The 22,295-nt window shown below is 37.1% G+C and overlaps 1 protein-coding gene across 3 annotated transcripts in view; it reads left to right on the top strand.

Moving 5' to 3' along the window:
* The window catches only part of TTC7B (tetratricopeptide repeat domain 7B), a 112,420-nt gene that overhangs the window by 76,138 nt on the left and 13,987 nt on the right, over positions 1–22,295 (top strand). For all 3 annotated transcript variants that reach the window (XM_008629702.2, XM_017728992.1, XM_017728991.1), the window contains 2 exons: positions 4,830–4,970; positions 9,490–9,692. In XM_008629702.2, coding sequence (XP_008627924.1) covers positions 4,830–4,970; positions 9,490–9,692 — 344 coding nt within the window. The remainder of the gene's footprint in view (positions 1–4,829; positions 4,971–9,489; positions 9,693–22,295) is intronic.

Genomic DNA, 22,295 nt, shown 5'->3' with positions numbered 1-22,295 from the left:
CGCCCAGGCAGGCAGGGCGAGCAGGGCTACAGCGTAGCGAAAAGCTCGAAGCAGCAGCGGGGCAGGGCAGCCACAGCCCGGTCTCCAGCAGGGCAGGGAAAGCGGCTTTTGGGGTCCCGGCGTTGTTTCCAGCAGGAAGAAAGAACGGCCAAAAAGAAAGAAGCAGCAGCTCCTTTCTCTGCAGCTTCTCTCTCCGGACGCTCAGAGCGAACTGACCCCACACCCAGGTGTAGACAAAGGAGTAGCCAGGCCCGCCCCACTCCCCTTTTTGTCTTTCTTAAGTACAGCTATTTGTCCCCTAGCAACATGCATATGGGAGAAAATTCCTTTAACAGGAAAAAAAAACTAAGACTAAACTAAAACCCCAACATAGATCAATAAAAATAATTGCTGTTTTAACGAGGACGTGAAATAATATTATTTTTCTCTGATCAGTTACCTTATAAAGCTGTGTTCATAGCATTCAATACTAAATTGTATTTTTTTTCATTGTTTACCTTTCAATAGATTTTTATGGGGTAGTACAGGACATCAATTTGGTGAAGGAGAGAAAAGTGAAAAGATAGATAAATCAACACGTTTGGCAGTGACTAAGCACAGAAAATCTTTTTCAAAGAGCTGAGAGGATGCTTTGTGAATGATGCTGTCCATACCTGACTGCTATCATCTCCATGCATAACTTCGCAGTAAAAGTTATGTTTGTAATTTGTGATTGTGAAAAGTATCTCAGACTCTCAATGAATTTTAAAGGAAAAAATTGAGAATTTTGGCTAAATCTGCCAATCCGTCTTATCAAATGCATCACTTCAGGGATGTATTAGTCCTGCAGAAGGTGCTGCCTCTTTGCATGATGTAATCGCTTTTCTTGGAGTTCTCTGTGTGTCACACCACTAATATTCTTACTTCCAGCTCTTCGTGTGCATGCGAAGTGGAGTCATGGGGGTTTTCCTGTTTTCTCCTGCATAAGCATTGCAGTTAAAGCATTTTTTTCTTTATGTAAATGTTGAAATGTTAAAATGGGATGAATATAAAACTGTTGAGTAATATTCTCTTTTATGGTATAAAAAGAAATCCTGCCGTAGTGTTTTTGTGAGTTGATATGAACATGTTCCATGAAGGATGAGCAGCCATTCTATTACTCATTTTCAGAAGGAAAATTTGATGTACATAGCAAAGTGATTTTGTTTTTCTCCAAGCCTTCATGCCATCTATGTCCTGATAGAGTCCATGTATTAGTTCATGTCCATTACACTGCATTGTGAAGAATTTATGTGGAAATGACAAAGGAAAGAACTGAAGAAGTCATAACAGGCTCATTTACATAGGATGTATGGTATTATAAATAGCATTTAATGGATGAGTTCATATAGCCTCTCCTGTAACATTTAAGAAAAGCCTGAAGAGAATAAACTGAATACTTTATTCACAAAAGTTTAACTGTAGGTGTGTCTTGGAAAAGAAAGGTTTCTGTGAGATGACTTCTTGGTTAAATTTTCTTTGTTCAAGGCTCTTGGTAGGTTTTCTATTTGAGATTGAATTGAAACACTGAATCTGCAACATAGGATGTTAGTATGATGAGTAGAAACTAGATTTTGGGCAAGTGCCATTATAGGAAACTTGAGTGGGAGGTTATACCTTTTTGGTTTAGGAACATTTTGTCATGGTTAAAATCTTCTGTCACACTTTGCAATGTGCAATGTGATTGTGATTCCAGATGTTAATCAATTTAAGTAGTGAATTCTACATCTTGCGAAGATAGTCCCTGTTTCACACTTGGCCTTTTTAGTATAAACAAGCTTCAGAACAAGGCTAAACAAATGAAAGCGAGTAGCCAGGATCTATTTTGGTGATATATAAATTTTCCAGGCTTCATGATTTCTATTTCAGAATAAATACTCTTTGCTGCTTGTGGTATTTGGATGGATTTCTTTCTTGATATTTAAGTGTCATGCTATAACAGCAGGTCTGGGAAGAGCAAGGGTATTTTTTGTGTGAAAGATACGGTAAAATATTAAATGAGAAATTGCTGCAGCTCTGTCTGAGCATTTGAAGGAAGCTACAACAGAGTGAATTGTAATACTGAAAGTGGGATATGCTTGTGTTTGGCTGTGGGTACTGACCTCAGACCAAAGAAGGCAAAGTGCAGATAAGACTGAGATGAGAGAGAAGAGCTGGTGACAAAACCAACAGGGAACCTCCAAATAAACTGGCTACATAGGATCTGTAAAGCCTCAAGCAGACTCTTAAGATCTACTCATTACCCTCAGTTTCTCACAACCCACTTTGTATCTTTACCAGTTGTAGTTGAAATTACTGTGTGTTTTAGAATTATCATGTGAATATAGAGATCTGAACCTGTTAGGACATCCTGGATTAGGACAAGGGTTCAGATAAATTAGTTCTAATATGAAAATGCTTGAGTAAAATTTGAAGGAAAGTAGGAAAAAACTTTTTAGTACACACAGTCTTTAAATGATTTTTAGTTGTCTGCAAAATGAAAGTTTACAAAATGTGTTTTAACAGAAGGAGCCAGAAATGAGTCAGATGACAGCTAATTGTGACAATACTAAAGAAGTATTTAGGGGTTCATGGGTTAGAGTATTAGCATGAGTGCAATGTCCCTGAAAGATGCCTGATTGGCCATTGCTTTGTATATGTGTGTGTTTTCTTCAGAGAACTAATTGGTGCAATATATTATGAGGTACCTTTTTCCTAAAAGGAAAAATAAACAACTTGAACAATAGCACTTCAAAGAAAAATTTTAGAAATACTTTGAAATTTTTTTTTCTTCCTTTTTTGCCACTTTATACAAAGTCCAGGGTAGGAAGCACTCAGTATTCAATCTGTTTAATTTTAATACAGATGGCACAGAAACTCATAAGAATCATACCACAGTATAGTTCCTTCTTATAAATAAATTGATGTAAAAAAAGCTTTAATAATATATTTTCATATGTGCTTTATTGTTTAGTACTGGAGGCTTAAAATCCAACAGCACACTTTCTATATGAAATTACTTACGGCCTGGCTGGCAGCCAGAGTCCTTGCTTTAAATAATAGAAAATACAGGCCCTTTTTAATACTAAATTGCATACTTGCTTTTCCAAAGGAAGGGATTAGGTGATCTCCTTTATGGCACTGAATTGCACCTTTTCTTTACAAACTGTTCTGGAGAGACAAGAACGCAGTTTCACTATTAGTCCCTGGAAGGCTAACAAGTGCCAGGCTGCAGTGATGTGCATTTACAGAAATGGCTGCCAGACAATAAAAGGGTTACTCGGGACTATTGCTTATTTTTGGTACCCTTGCTAGTATTTTTCTTATCATGCACTCCATGTACTTCTTGCTTAGACTTCCCTTTTAAATTTCTTCAGAATTTAAGCTTTAAAATAAGATACACAAAATCTTTAGTGAATGTTCAGCTGTGCAGGCTGGACTTCGAGTTGTTTCATCAGCCAGTAAAAAGGAAAGCAAACTCTACTGCCAGACACTGTTTCAGATCTTCAGGGCAATTCCTTGTTCATAAAGACATGAATTGCTAATTATGTCCTGTGCTGCTTTTCCTTTGTTTCTGTCAGTTAAGGGAACTATGATGCACACTTTCAGACAAACTTCCTCTTCCTATTGATCTGTGTACTAGGAATTTCTGGTGCTTTCTGGTTTGCTGATTTATCTTGTCACATTTAAAAATATGTATTTTATGTGAGGGATCTCTTCTCATTAAAACTTTTAGAAAACCTGGGATATTGAGAGTGAAGGTTTTGTCTATTTCTTAACTTGTAATGATGAGGACAAGCTTTTGTGGTGCAGTTCAACTTGTACAGGATTCAGTACTTTCTTTTGGAGTATCTGCCATTGTTGATCATTATGGATACGGTGATGGAATTAGACAATTTCTCATTTGATCCAGTATGGAATATTATACTACCTTTATTTTTTAATCAGGCCTAATCAGTCTGAGATTTGGTAATTTGTAATTATAAAACAACTAGGTATATGCTGAGGCTTAGATGACAAGAAGGAGTTTAGTTTAAAATATTCATGGTCTTGATTTAAAAAAAAAAAAGTCATGACTAAATATGCTGGCAGTAATTGACTATCCAAAGCACAGTTCCCATTAGATATTCTCTAGTCATAGAAGCTTTTTTAATTCCAGTACTTTGAAAAGGGTATTATTTGCCAATGAGATTCTAATCTGACTTGGAAATTATCCATTTTATGAGAATTATCCTTAGTATGCTTTGGGAATGTTTTTTATGCAACGGACTTTTCTGCCACAGGGCACTTTAACTCAGCCTTCTTGATGAGGCACATTTTACATTCAGTGCAGTTTAACGGTGTATTTGTGATAGTGTATGTCATGATCGCTGTGTGTATTTTAGTTCTCTTTTTTTCTTCTCTTGTTAGCTGTAAAATAATCCTCTAATTGCACTCTGTGGAAAGACATAGCTAATACTAACACTGAAGCCAATGCAGCAACCTGAAGACTACAGTGTATGATACCGTCACAAACCTTTTTTGGGTTGTACGTTGCCAGAAAAGAGGTGTCAAGTTTAATAGAGAGTATTCATAGTAGCAACCCAAAAAAGTGTCAGGTACAGTTACCAAAGTTTAGTGTGTTTTTTATATAGACTTTCAGACCAGTATAAAAGCTTTCATAAGAAAATTAATCTGGCATTTGAGAAAAAATCTCCAAAATGGTGAATGTAAATTAAATCTTGAGTTTGGGGTAAAGCCTCTTATGAAAAGGGTTGCGATTAAATGTTTTATGCAATGTATATGGCCTTCATTCTTTCTGTGGTGGTAACTTCTTTTTATTACTTCTACAGGTTCTGTCCATGCTACATCAATAGCAGCTTCCAGAGTGGAGCAAGCATTGTCTGAGGTTGCTTCTTCTCTGCAAAGCAGTGCCCCTAAACAAGGTCCCTTGCATCCTTGGATGACTCTGGCTCAAATATGGCTTCATGCAGGTATTGTGATAGTAAAATTTATTTTTCTATACCCTCTCCTTTCTTGCTAGCTTATGGACTTGCCAAAATCTGTTTGTTTCATTCAGAATCTGTAACCACTTATCAGATTATATTTTTTCCATGTGTATGGCACTGAAACAAGCCAAGAGATAAAAAGCACACTGGAGTTGCTTTATGTGTAAGATCATTTATGAAAGATAAGGCAGTAGTTTTAGAATGTAGCTGTTACCAGTGGAGTCACGTCTTCTGTAGAACAAATGCAGCACTCTCTCCCTGGTCCCTGAAGAATTTAGTTGCTGAAGTACCTAGAGTATCTTAGTACTTGGAAATCTAGGTGTCCTTGCAGAATCACAGAATATTCTGATTTGGAAGACACCCACAAGGATCATAAAGTCCAACTCTTAGGTGAATGATCCATAAGGGGGTGGAACCTGGGACCTTGGCATTACTAGCACCGTTCTGCAACCAAGTGAGCTAATCCGAGGTCACTGATTCCATTGAATGGAAAAAGATGTTAGTAAGATTCTTGAATAGAGTTCCTGCAACTACAGAAGTTTATAATAGAAAATAAATAACTCTGCATATGCAGGGAAAGAAACAGTAGTAGTACTATTGAGCAACCTGTCCCTTGCAGCTGTGATAATGAGCTTGAATTCAGTTCTTTTCCTTCTGGTTTCATTAATGTAAAAGACTCAGGATTGTTTGTCTAAATGTGGAGTCATCTTGAGTGGATTTAGTATTGTTATGATGCTTCAAGCCTCAAGCTAAATGCAATATCACAAGTGGCTGTTACATAACATTTTAACCAGAAAATGGTGATCCAGTGTTTTTTTACACAGCTTAAAATGTGTAACATGCAATTGTTTTTATTGGTAGCTGGATCAGAAAGATGTAATTCAGAAATCAGCCAGCAATTGTTATGTTTTGTTCTGCTTTTAGAGCATTTTTCAGTGACATAATTTTATTTTTCTTTAGTGTTTATATTCAACAAAACAGTGCTTTATTTCATAGCATTTTAATTTACCTATTTACATTTACAGTTTTATGGTGTGAAAGTCATTGCAGGGCAATGGCTCCCAGCTATGAGTGGTTTAGAGGAAAAGCCCAGAAGATTAGAAAGAAAGAGCAATTACAGTGATTAATAATAGTGATCTCATTTGGGCTACTCAAAAGCAACACAGATTAGAATAGGGCAAGGTCCAACAGGGTGTAGTGCTCTGCATTGTGGCATCATTGATTTTAAATATTTATAAACTGTCACAGATGACCATCTACAGTAACTCTTAGCATCTATAATGCTGGTAATTTCTCAGCCTTCTGTGGCAGCTTGTTCCACTACTTATTTGCTGTTTGGTGGGGGTGTTCTAAAAATTTTTTTGGGTCATGTGCTGTTGCTGATTATTCAATTCATGCAAGTGACTGCTACTGTTTGGCCACAAAGGAGGAGTCTGGACACTCTTTGCTGATTCCTTTTTACTTCACAACTTTGTCAGATTTGCATGCATATTGGTGGTCTGCTGCTACAATCTGCTGCACAGGCCACTGTCCACTCTTAAAAATATCTTTAAAATATTCTGACATGGGCAGAACTCATGGGCTTGCCACTGTAGGGAGAAAATTCATGCAGCCAAAGCTCAGCTGGAGTTGAAGCTGCCAGAAATATGGGGGACAATAAAGAGTTTTTTCATGTATTAATGGCAGTAAGCAGTATAAAAATAACATCAGCCCATTACAGGATGAGGCAGAGGTGTTTAACACATTCTTTGCCTCTGTCTTCAACATGGATGATGGACCAAGGGGGTCTCAGGGCCCTGAGCTGGAGGACCATGACTGGGAGAATTATCAACTCCCAGTCAACCCTGAAATTGTGCAGGATCGACTGCTCCAGCTGGATCCCTGCAAATCTATGGGGCCTGATGGGATTCACCCAAGAATCCTCAAAGAGCTGGCTGATGTCATCACACCACCTCTTTTGATGATTTTTGAGTGGTCTTGGGAATCTGGAGTGGTCCCACCTGACTGGAAGCTGGTAAACGTTGTCCTGATTTTCAAGAAGGGCAAGAAGGAGGGCCCTGAGAACTACAGGCCTGTCAGTCTCACTTCAGTGCCTGGTAAAGTTATGGACAAGATTACTCAGGGAGGTATTGAAAAACACCTGAAAGACAATGCAGTCCTGGTCACAGCCAGCATGGCTCCATGAAGGGAAAATTCTGCTTATCAAAACTGATTTCCTTTTATGACAAGGTAACCCACCCAGTTGATCAAGGGAAACCAGTAGATGTAATTGTTTTGGATTTCATAAAGCTTTCAATACTGTCTCTCACAGCATCCTCCTGGACAAAATGTCCAGCCCCCACCTGGATAAACACATCATGGGATGGGTGAGCAACTAGCTCATGGGTCAGGCACAAAGGGTCACAGTGAATGGGGTGACATCAGACTGGGGACCTGTCACTAGCGGGGTTCTACAGGGCTCTATGCTTGGCCCTGTGTTCTTCAACATCTTCATAAATGACCTGGACACAGGTCTGGAAGGGATAGTGAGCAAGTTTGCAGATGATACAAAACCGCGAGAAGCTGTTGACTTCCTCGAAGGCAGGGAGGCTCTGCAGAGAGACCTTGACAAATCAGAGGACTGGGAAATCACCAACCATAAGAAATTCAACAGGGGAAAGTACTGGATTCTGCACCTGGAATGGGGCAATCTTGGATGTATGGATGGACTGGGGAAGGGGAGGCTGGAAAGCAGTGCTGTGGAAAGGGACCTGGGGGTCCTCTCAAGTTGAACATGAATCATCAGTGCCCTGGCAGCCAGGAGGGCCAAATGTGTCCTGGCGGGCATCAGGCACAGCATCGCCAGCCAGGCAAGGGAGGGGATTGTCCCACTCTGCTCTGCTCTGGGGTGACCTCACCTTGAATAATGTGTGCAGTTTTGGGTGCCACAATATAAAAAAAAAAATATTAAGCTAGTAGATAGCATGTAGAGGAGGGCAATGAAGATGGTGAAGTGCTTTGAGGGGAAGCTGTATGAGGAGCAGCTGAGGTCATTTGATCAGTTCAGCCTGGAGAAGAGAAGACTGAGGGGAGACCCCATTGGAGTCTACAACTTGCTCTGAGGGGAAGAGGGGTAAAAAGTGTGACTGGATCTGCAATTTCATGTTAGTTCTTCATGTGGATGAGACTTTTTCCATCAAATAACATTTCAGTATTTTCTAAAAATAAACTGCATTAATCAATACATCTACATAGACATATTATTTATATTTGGTAGAATGTGTTCTGTGAAATCACCAAGTCAACTGAGGAGCAAAATAATGCTCCTCCAGTAGAAAAAGGTCTGTTCTCTCACCAATATGAGCTGGTCTTACAGGAAGAAAAGAATTTACTCCTGCAACCATGTAAAAATAGCTTAATAAAATAAAAATGGAGAAGGACCTTTAAACTACTAAACCTTTAAACTCAAAGTCCATGTTTTGTTAGTAATTGTTATAAATTGATATTTATGAAAATAATTATGAATATTCATAGCAGGTATCATCTGTAAATTATAATGTATACACTCTACTATACTGAATTTGACTAGTTAGAGATACTTTTAAAGCTGTTGGCTGCAATTTTTTCATAAGCAAGCTCCTTTAAAGGCACTCAAATATCAGTTTGATTCAGATTTTTAGGCATAATCCGAAATCCACTGCTGTGGAGTGAGTTCCTGATGTGAGAGCCTTTAAACCAAGATGGGTGGCCTGTATCATACAGTGAGAAGCATGTCTCCAGCAGTGACAGATCACTTTGCTGTTTTGATGCAGCAGCTTGATTTAAACCTTAATCTACAAAACTCTTGTACAGTGTGACACAAGAGAATGCAGTCATACAATTACCTTGAGAATCTATTTTTATTTGGTCTGTAAAGGAAAAGATTACCCAACCCAGAATTTTAATAGCTTTTTCTTGCATTTAATATCTCTTTGTTCCTCTCTTCTCCCACTCTTTCAGCAAGAGATTAGGATGAACCAGCAAGGTAGTGAAATAGCAATGTTGAAGAGTGTTAGAGTATCATAAGAGCTACTGAAGGCAAATACTTCTATTGTTAGTTGTTAATTACTCACTGAATGAAACTTTTTTCCCCTATAGTCAATCTGATTTACATAAGTGTGTGTCAGGCTACTCAACTGAATTAAAGAGTACTGGAATACTCACATGCTCGTGTCTTAAAAATAAAACTAAAATGAAAAAATCCAAGACTTAGGATAAAAATAGCAAACTATAAAGAGTATTCTGGGGTTTAAAACAGCCATTTAGAAATTGTAACTCCTCATACACTTTGAAAACCAACTTTCCTGAAAGAATAATTAATTTAAAATAATTTAGGTAATAATTTGTCTTTTAAGACGCAAAATTTTTTTAGGAAAATAGCCTTTATTTAAACTGAAATTATTTGCAAATACAGCACATGTGACAACACCTAGTCATGGTATGATGAAGCAAGAATCATTAATTGGTCCTGACGTTTCTTCCACAGCTGAAGTCTACATAGGAATTGGGAAGCCTGCTGAGGCCACAGCATGTACCCAGGAAGCAGCTAATCTCTTTCCGATGTCACATTATGTTCTCTACATGAGAGGTCAGGTGGCTGAACTTCGTGGAAATATTGATGAAGCCAAACGCTGGTATGAGGAGGCCTTATCTATTAGTCCTACCCATGTGAAAAGCATGCAGAGGCTGGTAAGTCTTGAGCCCATGTTCATAAGCAGCATCATCTCAACTGGGGAAGTCTTGGCTTGGTGTACATAACCCATAGCTTGTGAGTTTGGGATCTATATTCTTATTACAAAATGCTTTGGAAACAGTCTTTCCTGGCATTTATTCAGTCTTCTGTGTGTTGGGACATAAAAAGGATTTGCCAGCCATAAGACTATTTCAATCCTAACAGAGACTATAGAAGAAGTCATTTGCATCTGCCTAATATTCAGTGCCATTGGGAAATGAAGGTGGCTTATGGTAAGAGAAGAGTTGGATACTGTAGTTGGATACAGTACAGGAAAGACCAGTCACTTTGGTGTTCCAAAGTAAAAGTTGAATTTGTAAAATCATAGAATATTCTAAGTTGGAAGGGACTTACAAGGATCATCAAGTTCAACTCCTGGCCCTGCACAGGACACCCCTAAGAGTCACACCATGTGTCCGAGAGCATTGTCCAGATACTTCTTGAGCTCTGTCAGGCTTGGTGCTGTGACCACTTCCCTGGGGAGCCTATTCCAGTGCCTAACCACCCTCTGGGTTTTCCTAATATCCAACCTAAACCTCCCCTGACACAACTTCAGGCCATTCCCTCAGTTCTGTCACTGGTCACCAGAGAGAAGAGAGCAGTGCCTGCCCCTCCTCTTCCCCTCACAAGGAAGTTGTAACTGCAGTGGGGTCTCCCCTCAGTCTCCTCTTCTCCAGGCTGAACAGACCAAGTGCCCTCAGCTGCTCCTCATACGGCTTCCCCTCAAAGCACTTCACCATCCTCATGGTCCTCCTTTGGACGCCTTCCAATACCTTTATATCTTTCTTACATTGTGGTTCCCAAAACTACACACAGGACTCGAGGCTACATCAGTGCAGAGTAGAGCTGTTTTCTTCATTCTGCGTGTTTATTGATTACCTTTGTGCTATGTGATTTCTTGGGTTTTTGAAAGGTAGAGAATCAGTCTTGCCCTCGAATGAATGTGTAGCTTTAAGTACAAAGGTACCTTCCCCAGTATAAACATATGCTTATTTATATACTTCATGGATACATACATGTATATGTTGTGTGCTTGCTATGTTAGGAAATTTGCTTTCTTTTAATCCAATTTTCTTCCAGATAGAGCAGAATAGAACAGCTGAAATCAGCTTCATACCCCATCTTTTTATTTGCAAGTAGAAGCTGGTTTCTGCCTAGTTACTTATGAATTATTCAGAGAAATTTCTTGTGCATCCCTGAGGGAAACATATGAGACAAAAGATCAGATAGGAAGGCAGCACAGGGAAATTTTTTTGTTTCACCTTTTCAGCATTTCAGGATATTTGAGCCTGCTGACAAATGCCAAAAGGTTCCTTTTTCTGAAGAAGCAGGCAGTCAATCTGAAGCAGGGCAACTCAGTGAAAACGAAAGCTCATGTTTTGCTGGGTATCTTTTTGCCCCTCCTCTGAATGCACCTTTGAATAAATAGTCTGTAAACACACAGTACTCTTCAGAATGACTGAGAAATTAGTTGTCTAAGAGGCACGTGAGATGAAAATTACTGGGCTTCTAATCCAGGTTTCCTTTTTATGGGATTTTCTGTTCGAGTCCTAGCTTGAAGGTAACTGTTCATTTCATTGGATTGGACAGTCCTTTTAAAGGATTTTTATAATTTAAAAATTTTTTATAAGAGCTTTTTCTACTGTTCTAGACTTTTCTGCACTTTTCTGCACTAGGATGTTGTTTTCAGTAGATTCTGAGAGATTTATGCTGCTTAAATACAAATATTCAAGACGTATGCTATAAAAATACTTGTCTATGTAATTTCATGTAGGAGAAAGTACAGGATTCTGTATACTTCTTGACCTTTTGACTATTGCAAAAAGTATTTTAATGAGGAAGCTTGCAGTGTTTACTCTTGCCTGTGTGTATAGATGAATATCTGTACATCCCAACGCTTTGTTTGCATATATTTACCTAGTTATAAAGAGAGATGATCTCAGTGGCAGGGGAGCTATAGCAACAGCAATGTGGAGGTATCGGCCTCTGTGACAACAGCTCAAACATTAGCTTCTAATATTTGTATTCACAATTCTAAGCTGACAATTGGTTTATGAATGAAAGTTCTGTGTAAAAACCCCTTATTTTCTGATTAATTTGATGTTTTAAAATTATTTGATATGGCTTTCTAGTAATGCTTAGAAAGTATTATAAAATGTAATTATTTTCACATAAAAGTTACCTTAGAGCTTATGTTTATTTAATAAGTTTTGGTGAATTTCTTTTTGAGGGGCAAATACTGAGTATAGATCATAATAACTTTATGTATAAAATGAAACAAAAAGCAAGTAAGATTTAAGGATGGCATGAGTTCTAGCATGTAGCATGTGTATCCAGGCCTGCTTCTCCAAGTGAAATTACTTGAAATAGTTGAACCTGAAATTAGTTTGGAAGAACTTTTCTTTGTTTTTATTAAAATTTTAGAATGAGTGACATCTGACACTCAGTAAAATTTCCTGATCCTAATGGTTTGGAAATCTGAGTCTTTGATTGGAGAGAGTCTTTGTAGTTGTCCAGAGGGGAAAAAAAAAGCTAAATAAAATGTTTGTTTCAATTTGTATGAACAACAATAGCATAGTGGGCATAGGAGTTTTCTCCTTTTATAATCCATCCTTTTAATGATGTTACATCGCACTGGTAAGGAGGATGAAAAGCTAAACTTTGAAAAATTTACTATTTTTCATATAACATTTCATACAATATTTTGGCCATAAGTCTCTCTAAGTACCTATTCCTGATTATGATCTACTATGGTGAAGTGCTAATTAAATTAATTAAGTGCTAATTAATTAAATTTAAATTAACCTTGTTAATTTAAATTACTGAAGAAATGTGTGAATAAAGACCAGAAAAGTTAGCTTTGTGGCTTCAGAAGTGTTGTACTTCTTCCTCTGAGTTACAGCATGTGCTGCACTTTGGAGTTTCTGCAAAAAGACTTTTGCATTTGTCTCTTGTGCAGACTCCACATTCTGTTAGTGTGACCATGAAGACTCTGCAGGAGTCTAATGTATTATCTGAATGAAGTTACTTTTTATTGGCTGGCATCATTATTTTTGCAAAATTACAGTTTTTTTAAAGAAACAATTTCTTACTCATTTTGCTTCTGTCTTGAAGGTCTTCACTCATTTACTCCTTTTTCAAGAGATTTATTAAAATGAAAAAGGGGAGGTCTTGATGATGGTGTGAAAATTGAAGCATTTAAGGGTGATGAAAGAGGTCTGTTTGCCAACAAAACGATATTCATAAATGGGAAGGTTTGGGGGAAAGGTTTTTACCTTATTAATGAAATGCCTAAGACAACATAACAGCAAGTGCTGGGGACTTGATCCACAAGTAAATGACAAATGGTTTAGCTGTATTCTGCTTAACTAAAGTTGGGAAATGGAACTTCTTGGGTCATATTATTGCATTACCTAAGATGGGAGCTATTCCAACAGAGAGCTAGCTGCAGGGGCAGCATGTTTGTGCTCACTGCTATTTCTGCCCCTTCTAAGAGGTTTATTAATACCTTTAATTAATAAAACCCCCCTTCATGGGGGGTTTATTAACAGAGAGCTAGCTGCAGGGGCAGCATGTTTGTGTTTGTGCTCACTGCTATTTCTGCCCCTTCATTAAATCAGCCAAGCAATAGAACTAGTTTTTTTCAAAGAGAAATGCTGTTAAATTCTCTGCAGTTCCTTGTGGAACTAAATTATTCCCCATACAGTTAATGTTTCCATCCATCCATTCATTCACTTTACTTTGTTGAGCAATGCTCATTTTAAGCTCTGCCTTGTTCTCAGGTGCTATTTTTTACTGTTTGTCACTAACTGAAATTTTCTCTAAGCCAGAGGTTATACCAGCTTGCTATTTGGCTAGCTCTGACTGTTCACAAGGTGTCCAGAGGGAAGCAATAACATGTCAGTATTAATTAGGTGTACTTTACAGAATGCAGCAGCAATGCTTTTGAACAAATGCAGTGTCCTTTCTTCCTTTTAAGGTTTGTATAGTGCATTCAGAAAAAACAATGTGAACTTGTGTTCTAAAGGTTTCAAATGCTTTGTTTTTTTTCCTGAATTTCAAATAATTTTTTTCTCACACCTAATGAAATTTAAATTTTTCTTTAATTACTTAGTTTTAAAATGATGATTCACACTTCAATGTCATATACCTATGGTTATCACCTGCCTGATTTTGGCCAAAATGGATTTATTTGAACAACTTTCTCCATTCTCCCTACCCTTTATCACCACCTCCAGATTTCTGCATTACTGCTGCCTTCCTGCTTTTGTCATTGTTTTCCTCCCCTGTGAAAAAAAGAATAAACATTCTTTTATCTCCTGCAGTCAGAGTGCTGTTGTGGAAAGTAGCCCTTACTGCTGACGTCTGAAAAGTCCTGAAACAGGCCATCATTCTCTAATGCCTGAAATGGCAATGAATATTTCAATCTATTGTCCAGGAAACAAATCTGTGTATTCTCTCTCAGGCTGAAAATTTCCTATGTAAATTTAGCTTTGAAATTAAATAGGTATCCAGCATTCGTATGTTGGTATAATCCCAGAAGACTGTAGTATTTTCTGAATATTACGTAATTCATCATAGCACTTGCCATTTAATACTATTAGTAGCTTAGGTTCTAAGAGCAGAAACCTAAAACAGAAAGGGAGAAATTACTTAAGCAATTTACTCATGTAGAAATTAGTTTTCAGAAAGCAATATCTTAGAGAGTTACATTCCCTACTTCACACTTTAGATACCTGTTAGTTTCCTATTATTATGCATAGCTGAACCAGATCTCTTAAGGCTCAGATTAACTATGTGTGCTTTATCTCTCAGTTATAAATACACTGTTATTTATTTCTTACTATACTGACTCTTATTTTATTTTTTTGACCCAAAGACACTGCCAGAAAGAAGTCTGGCAGTATGTATGGGTGGGTAGTGTGTGCTTACGAGCCTGTCACAGATGTTGACTGAAAGAAAGGAAAAACAGAGAAGACTTAGAAACATGAATTCAGACCCTGTTTGAAGGGATCATGGGAGTTAAGGAAGATAAAGTGTAAATACAGTCACCCAACTAACTTTTTTCTTTCTGTGAGTCAGTCTTCTCATCTGGAGAACACTGAGTAACTCATTTGATTTTCATCCTCAGGCCCCTGCACAGTAAAATTGTTGGTTTAGGCTGCATAGGTTTGTCCTAAGCACATTACGCTGGTTCTCATGGGTGGTTTGGGTTGTAACTGATGACCACAGAGCTAAATGCTGATGCCAAATCTCAGTGCTCATTTGACTCACTCTAAATGCATCCTTACACACATGGTGGTTGAAGAAGAATGGAGAAATAAAGGTCATTGGTTTTGTTATATCTGTTAGTAAAGTGTTCTGGGTTTGCCTTTCAGAAACTTCAAGATCATTTCACAAAAGGCAGAGAAAGCAAAATATATGTTTGGCCAAAATCTCACTGCTCCTTACAATGGCATTTCACTGTGACTTGGCCACGTCTAAATGTTCCAAATGATTGTATTCTGTACTGTGAAAAAACAATTCTGCTTGCATTTTAACCTGGAAACCATTGAGTTCAAGTAACTCAAGGACCATTTCAATACATTTTAAATGCTTTGTCTGCTGTGAGGCACTCCCAGGCTATATTCTTTTCTGTCATGAAAATATTATTTCCCCTTTTAGCCTTACAAGAGAAAGCCATCAGTGCTCGGTGCAGTAAAAAAGTGCATAAAATCAACTTGCATGGTCATTAGGTTTTGAAATACAATAAAGTGGAGATCAAGGTGAAAAATTAGGGAAGTTTTTTTCCCTGTTTGTTTCAAAGTTACCTTCTTTTATTTGTAATGTTGAGATCAAGTACAGCAGTTAACCACTTCATACTGACTTGGAGAAAGATTAGTAGAATTTCTTATTGCCTAAATGCTTTACCTGAATTTTACAGTACTCTTTTAAAGCAGACCTATATTTGTTCAGTATTTGACAACAATAACTGCTACAAATTTGAGTTTAAACTAGAACCTAGTTGCTCTTTTGGAAACAGAAAGTGACTGTAGGAATTTGCAGCACTAATTTTGTTTATAGCTTGAAGCGGTGAACTCCCATTTACTCAGGCAAGACTGTTGATTCCCTGAGAACTGTTGTTCTGTAAGTGGAATGATGGGGCTGATGGTATAATACTGCTTCATAACAGACTTTCTTTTCACATTACTCTGTATTTACTCCAAATGGCTTAAAGCAGCTGTGACAGGAGCAGATCTTTCAACAAGAAAATACTTCCATTTTTGGATGCTTTTCACCCTGTAAGAGCGAGCTCTCTAAGGTCTCTTCAATTCGTTGGTGCTGTCCTCAGCCGTGAGCCATTACAAAAGGAATTCTGCAGCTCACTTAAATGGTTGTTTGGTTTAGACAATCTGAGTACCTGAAGATGAAAAGGTAATCTGATTTTGTGCAGCATGCACAATGGCTGCATTGAATGGAACTGGGCTTATATGGAGAAACTCAGCTGTTGAGGTGTACTATTTACTGAGAATCTAGTAGCAATGGTTAAGGCAGCTTTCTGAATACAGAGAGAAACTGTTTCAAATAGAAATCCTAGGAATGTTAATTTAAAAGTAGACAAAAAAAAAACAAACCAAAACCGAAACACTTAAAGGTTCAGAAAGCTGGGGTGGTTTTTTTTTTAAACTTTGGGGGTGTTTGGGGTTTTTTGTTTTGTTTGATTGTTGGGGTTTTTTAACATAAGGATTTTTGCCTGTAATCTCAGCTTTAAATTTCTGTTTTCATGTTATCTGTGTGATAGATTTTTCCACAGTTTATCTATTCAGGCACAGCTTGCCAGAAAGCATTTTATCCCTTCTATTTGTTCCCATTTAAAAAAATGGAAAATTAATTAGTGGCAGATGCTGGCAGAAGGAAGGGATGCTTTGGCTAGAGTTACTGCTCTTTATTTGGCAGGGCACGAATCATTCCACTGTTTTTATTGTATTGTGTGGAACTGAAAAAAGTCCACCCATCAGATAATTCATGACAATTCACTGTTGAAGCAGGTCAGTCTGCAACGTGCAGTAGTACTCCAATGGAGTTCCTTCTCTTTGCTTGGAAGACTTTAAGAATCTTTGTTTCCAGCTTTTGAAATACAAGTAGTGTTCATCTCAAGCTTTGATTTACGTTTTATAGGATAAAGTCTTTGAATTTGGTACTGTTATCTGCACTGAGGCTTCCATAGACAGAGATGTGTCTAATATTATTTAAAGAAAATAAAATATTTATGACTCTTCACTGTTGTTTACATAGAAAGTATCTCTTTCGTAGTACTAAGCAGAGATGATGAACAGCCAGCAAGATTGTAAAAGCATCTGATCACAGCATAATGAAAAATTTCCTTTTTCAGGCTTTTTTTTTCTTTGTAGGTTTTAGAAAGGGTAATTCCTATTAAAAGTCTTTCCAGAGTCTTTCTATCTTCTTATGCCTTTTACCCTCTAAAGGGCCAACTACATTAAGGCCATTGACAGATGGGTTTTGTTGACATCCCTTTTCCTCTGTGCCTTTTTCTGGGTAACTGGCCACCTAAAATAGGATGTAGGGGAAAAAACATACAGATTTATACTAATCAAAAAAATATTAACAAGGATGACTAATTTAATGAAGGAAAATGTCAGTAGTCTTAGCAGTCTTAGTAATTCAGGAAATGGCCAGGAGGCCTTGTGTCAGTAAAGTGCTAATAGTTGTTCTTGATATTTAAGTTCTCCTTATTTTCAAAAAAAAAAGAACAAAAAGGAAAAGAGAGAAGGCATGGACAAAATGGAAAATGTGTGCTCTTCCCTGCTATCTTCTGTAGTCTCTTACATCCCTTTTCATGGATACTTGCTGGTCCTTTTTTGCATGGATCTCAAAAGTTCTATTTTTATTTTGCTCTGTGTAATTGCCTTTCAATATGAGAATTGCTTTGCAAAACACTTTTAAAATTAGGTCATTCTGCTGAAGTATGCACTGAGCTAATTATGCTTATTTTGCTTCCCTGACCATTTTTGCGCTCGTTGAATTTATTAAAGTATTTCTTTATAGATGGAGCTGAGAACTTACACAGCAATAAAAGCTACGTAGCACCTGGTATGCTTTTGCTTGTCGGTAACATCTGGCATCTAATCACTTATAATTGAATTTCATATAATTAATAAAGAAATATTTTTAAGGATTGGGGGCTAAATATAAAGAATCTGAAAAAGGCTTTGAGAGAGCAGCCATCCTCAACTTTAAATGAACAGAAGAGATTTTATTTTCCTTCTCTTGTGAAGGGTTCTGTTGTAGAATTCTGTAGGTGAGAACTCTTAGTCTGCAGTCCTGTGGACATGTTGTCTCTTTGTTCTTTTTTTTCTTTTCTTTTCTTTTCTTTTCTTTTCTTTTCTTTTCTTTTCTTTTTTCTTTTCTTTTCTTTTTTCTTTTCTTTTCTTTTCTTTTTTCTTTTCTTTTCTTTTCTTTTCTTTTCTTGCCTAACTTTGCAAACTGGTGAAATATAACTAAGTGCTACCATCAACAGCAATCTGAATGAGATAAACCATTCCATGTGGCTTAGTTGAGGTGGTGAGTAAATGTGTGTGAGAAACTTGCAGCACCATCAGCAGGTGTCTGCGTCCTGACTCTTTGTCAGTCTGTCTTAGAATAACATTATTATAAAACGGTGCATGAGTTATCAGTGCATGTATTTTGCTATAAATCTTATGCAGTTTTCAGATGCATTTCTAATGCACTGGTGAAATTATCTTTTGCTTTTTGCTTTTGTATTTGTCACAAGGGAGCTTTACTTGCTTTGGCAGAAGCTTATTTCCTGAAAAAAACAGACTGCTCTTGAGAGGACCAGAAGTTACCTTATAATTTGGGTTTTTTTCTGACTAGGAACTTAAACAACTTGTTCTTGAAAATTATGCTTTATTTTATCCTTATCAAGCAGAAAGTAGCCTACCTTAATGCAAAACTAGAGATCTGGAAGCAACGGTCCCCCAGGAAATCATTTTAATGCTCGCTTTTGCAGGGTTATGTCAAGCAGCTGTATTCCCCAGATAAGTTGTCTGCTCTGGTTCCGAGTTTTTCTGCAAATCCCCAGTCTGGAGCAGTCTTCCTATGTCTCTCTCTCCCTCTTCAGCTCATCTCATTTAAATTTTATTTGAAGACCTGTTTTCCATTGCTGAGGCTTAGTGTCTCTGCTAGCCAGTTTTATACTTAGCAGTAATTCCCCTGCTCATGAGTCTACAGTTTAAAGATGAGTTGCACCTTGCACTTTGGAAGAATTCAACCAACTTACTATGTGTGAATAGCATAATATATTTTCTCCAAGATTAGATTTCTTTAAACATAGACTGTGTTTTCTGGTAGCAAACTTGTGTTAGATGGAGTTAGAGAATTGGCTTTTAAGTTAGTGATGGGCTATTTTTTATGTCAAGTTATTTTTTTTTTAATCTAGATGAACAAATTAAGAGAAAGCAATTATTTCAGTGAGCTTTGTGGGGAAATCTGAAGTGCGTTTTGTACATCTCTGAAAACTATGTTCATTTTGAAGGTCTGATGGTTATTATTCCATAATTATTCCTATTAGAGTATATTCTTTTCAACAAGTAGAAACAAATGGCATGAAGAAAATTACGCAGTGATACTACTCAGAAAGCTGCCATCTCTTGATTTTTCAGTAGGGGAGAGGAGACATGCTATCTGACCACTTTGTGTACTTCATCTCACTGGAAAAGGCCAGTGTTTTCTCTAAATAAAACTGACTGCAGACTTAGAGTTGTTAATGCTTTTAATGCTACTTCTGTAATGGTAAACAACCTGGTTAAGCTGATATGGGTGGAAAAATACATCATCAGTGAGACTAAGTAATGATAAACTTGAAAACAGAAAGCTGTTTTGGGCTTTTCTCACTTTTCAGTCAGCAGTACAGTGTTGATCTGCACCTTTTAAAATTTGATACTAATATGTGTGGACTTACAGAGAGCCAAGAAGTAAGAGCTTTCTAGTTTCAACAGTTAATCATTACTTTAATCTGTATGTTTTGTTAAAACACTAGCTTTGCAAACAACTCTTAGCATTTGAAAAAAAATACCATTAGTTATAGTTATTATATTTTTAGCCATTAATATTTAAGCATTGGAAGAATAAAAAGTAACTGGCTAAGTTGAGCATCTGCAAGTGTTACGGCAACTAAGAGCTGGTATGTCAAAGAGTAAGACAATAACTTAAATCTTTTTTATTCTTTCTCTGAATCAAAAATTTGGATTTTTTAAAAGGTTATAGTATTTTTTTCATAATAATTTTGAGTGCTGAACATGTTAAGTTTCAAGTATGTTTGGCCCTGAAGCATGAATTCCCAGTTAAAAACTGGGGAAACTGGAGCATAGGTGCTGTGACATACCTAGCTTTAAATACAGTACAAGCCTCCTGATTTCTCATTCTGAGCATCACATTCATGGGACTGACATTTAATTCCTGTGATTATTCTTTCCAGTGCCTCTGCACTGTGAAGAAAATAATTTTCCCCATAGTCATCTCCAATGTCAGCCTCGTTAGGGCAGCAGTATCAGTATTCCCGCTGCCTGCTGAAAGGAGCCTGTGGAGTGTCTTTTGTGGGTGTTGACTTGCAAATTATTGGCAGACTTTAGGAGGACTTTCCCTTATGATATTTAAATTTAGTTCTGTCACTGATGGACCTCCTATTAAAAAGTAGATTATTAAATCAGTTCTATAATTTATCAGTGAAAATTATATCTTGGATAGTTATTGCCTTTGCATGCAGTTTAAGTGAAGGGATCTGTGGCATCTCCTTGATAGCCATTAAGCTCAGCCATGTAAAATGAGGCCCTTGTATCACTCACTTTCAATACTCTTAAATAATATATCACTTCACTTACCTACGTCTCTCTTTCTCCCAGTTCCTCTCCTTTATGGAAAATTTGTCAATATTGCCTTGGATTTGCTCAATGAATATATTATTTCCCAAGTCACTGCAGCTGAGATGCCTGTGAAGGAGATGTCTGTTTGGACAGCAGATTGGTTCAGAAGTACCTGAGGCATCAGTGCATTGTTTCTGTGATTACTTTTTGATCTGGTTTTCAGAGCTCAGTTAAACATTGCACTGTTTTATAGTAACATACTTTTGTAAATGATAAAGGTAAATTATTTCCATAAATCTTTGGTTCTTATCTTACATTTTTACTTGGTAGTAAGATAAAATTCAAGAGAAGTTAACTTCAAACCAGAACTAAATATGAAGTACGTGGGTATAGAAATCTAAAGGAGAAAGGATTGCTGCTTTTATTATACAATGAGAGGTTAGTTTTTCTTAGATGTTCTGTTCAGGTCTATGCTTTGGTGCATCTTCCTACAAATGAGAATCCTACCTGGGTTTGAACAAAAAAGAATTAAATCTTGATGTATGTCCTTGGGGAAATTGAAGACTATTATAGTCCCTAACTTGAATTGGTGAGCACAAATGTAACTCTGGAATGTTTCTTTGTGTGTAACCAGAGTCAGGTTTGGAGAACTAATGTCATAAATCTTCTTTCGTTGTTATGTTGTTTGTGTGCTTATGTAATTACCATTTTATGCAATAAATACTGTTTTCAGTAAGACTTTTCAGGTCAGCTTTTCCCTGAAGAGGGATAATACCCTCTGGGAAAGATCAGTTTGGTAAGAAATGGCAAGCCATAACTTTGTGCTCCTCTTCTGTGATTAGTGGGAGGTAAACAGAAGAGGGCTGTATAATACTTTGAAGTATGTCACAATGGTTCTAAGTATATATTACTGTCCAGATGTTGAGGCTGAATGTAGTTTTGTACTAAGATGCACTTATCAGAGTCTTGAGAAATTGAGAAAACTTTTTGCATCACACTGCATTACAGCTTCTTTCTGCTAATCTCTGATGTGTATTTTATACATGTGTGGCTTTTACACACTAATCTGAGAAATCCTGTGCTGTGTTAGATGCTGGTGTGATGCTTCAAGGAAGCTGGCTTTCAAGAAATAGCCCTTAAATTAGATTTGAAGTTGATTTTAGGAACAGCTTTTCTTTCTTTCTTAAGAGCTGGTATAGAACTGAAGGAAAAAGAAACATTAGCAAAACACTGAGTTAAAATGGAGTGCTCATGTTCAAGAGCTACGTATCTGTACATAAAGCATTTGACCTGGAAGAAATATTCAGTCTTTTAGTACTGCTCAGATGAACAAAGCAAAGCAATTCATTAGCAAAGCACTTACTTGGCAGAAATATGAAAACATGAACATTGTTCACACTGTTAAAACCTAAGCCCTGCAAGGAGACACTACCCAAAACCACTTGAGCAGCATGCTTTAGTAGGCCCATTAGGATGCAGACATTTGATTCTTTCAGTTTTTCTTTCTGAATACTTTGATGAAAAATCCTGAGGTTTTTAAATGCTTTCCTGTTATTCCAGGAACTAAACATTGTAAGTGAATTTACAAATGCTTCTTTTATGGATGTATCTGAAATTAACATGAAATTAACCCCATTTTTTTCTGGGTTCTAATTAGTTAGTCTTTAATCAGTGATGCTGGTGAAATGATTCATTGCA

Source organism: Corvus brachyrhynchos, unplaced genomic scaffold (genome assembly GCF_000691975.1).
Source record: "Corvus brachyrhynchos isolate BGI_N302 unplaced genomic scaffold, ASM69197v1 scaffold1, whole genome shotgun sequence".
Classification (NCBI taxonomy): Eukaryota; Metazoa; Chordata; class Aves; order Passeriformes; family Corvidae; genus Corvus; species Corvus brachyrhynchos.
This window is presented reverse-complemented; position numbering and strand designations above follow the sequence as displayed.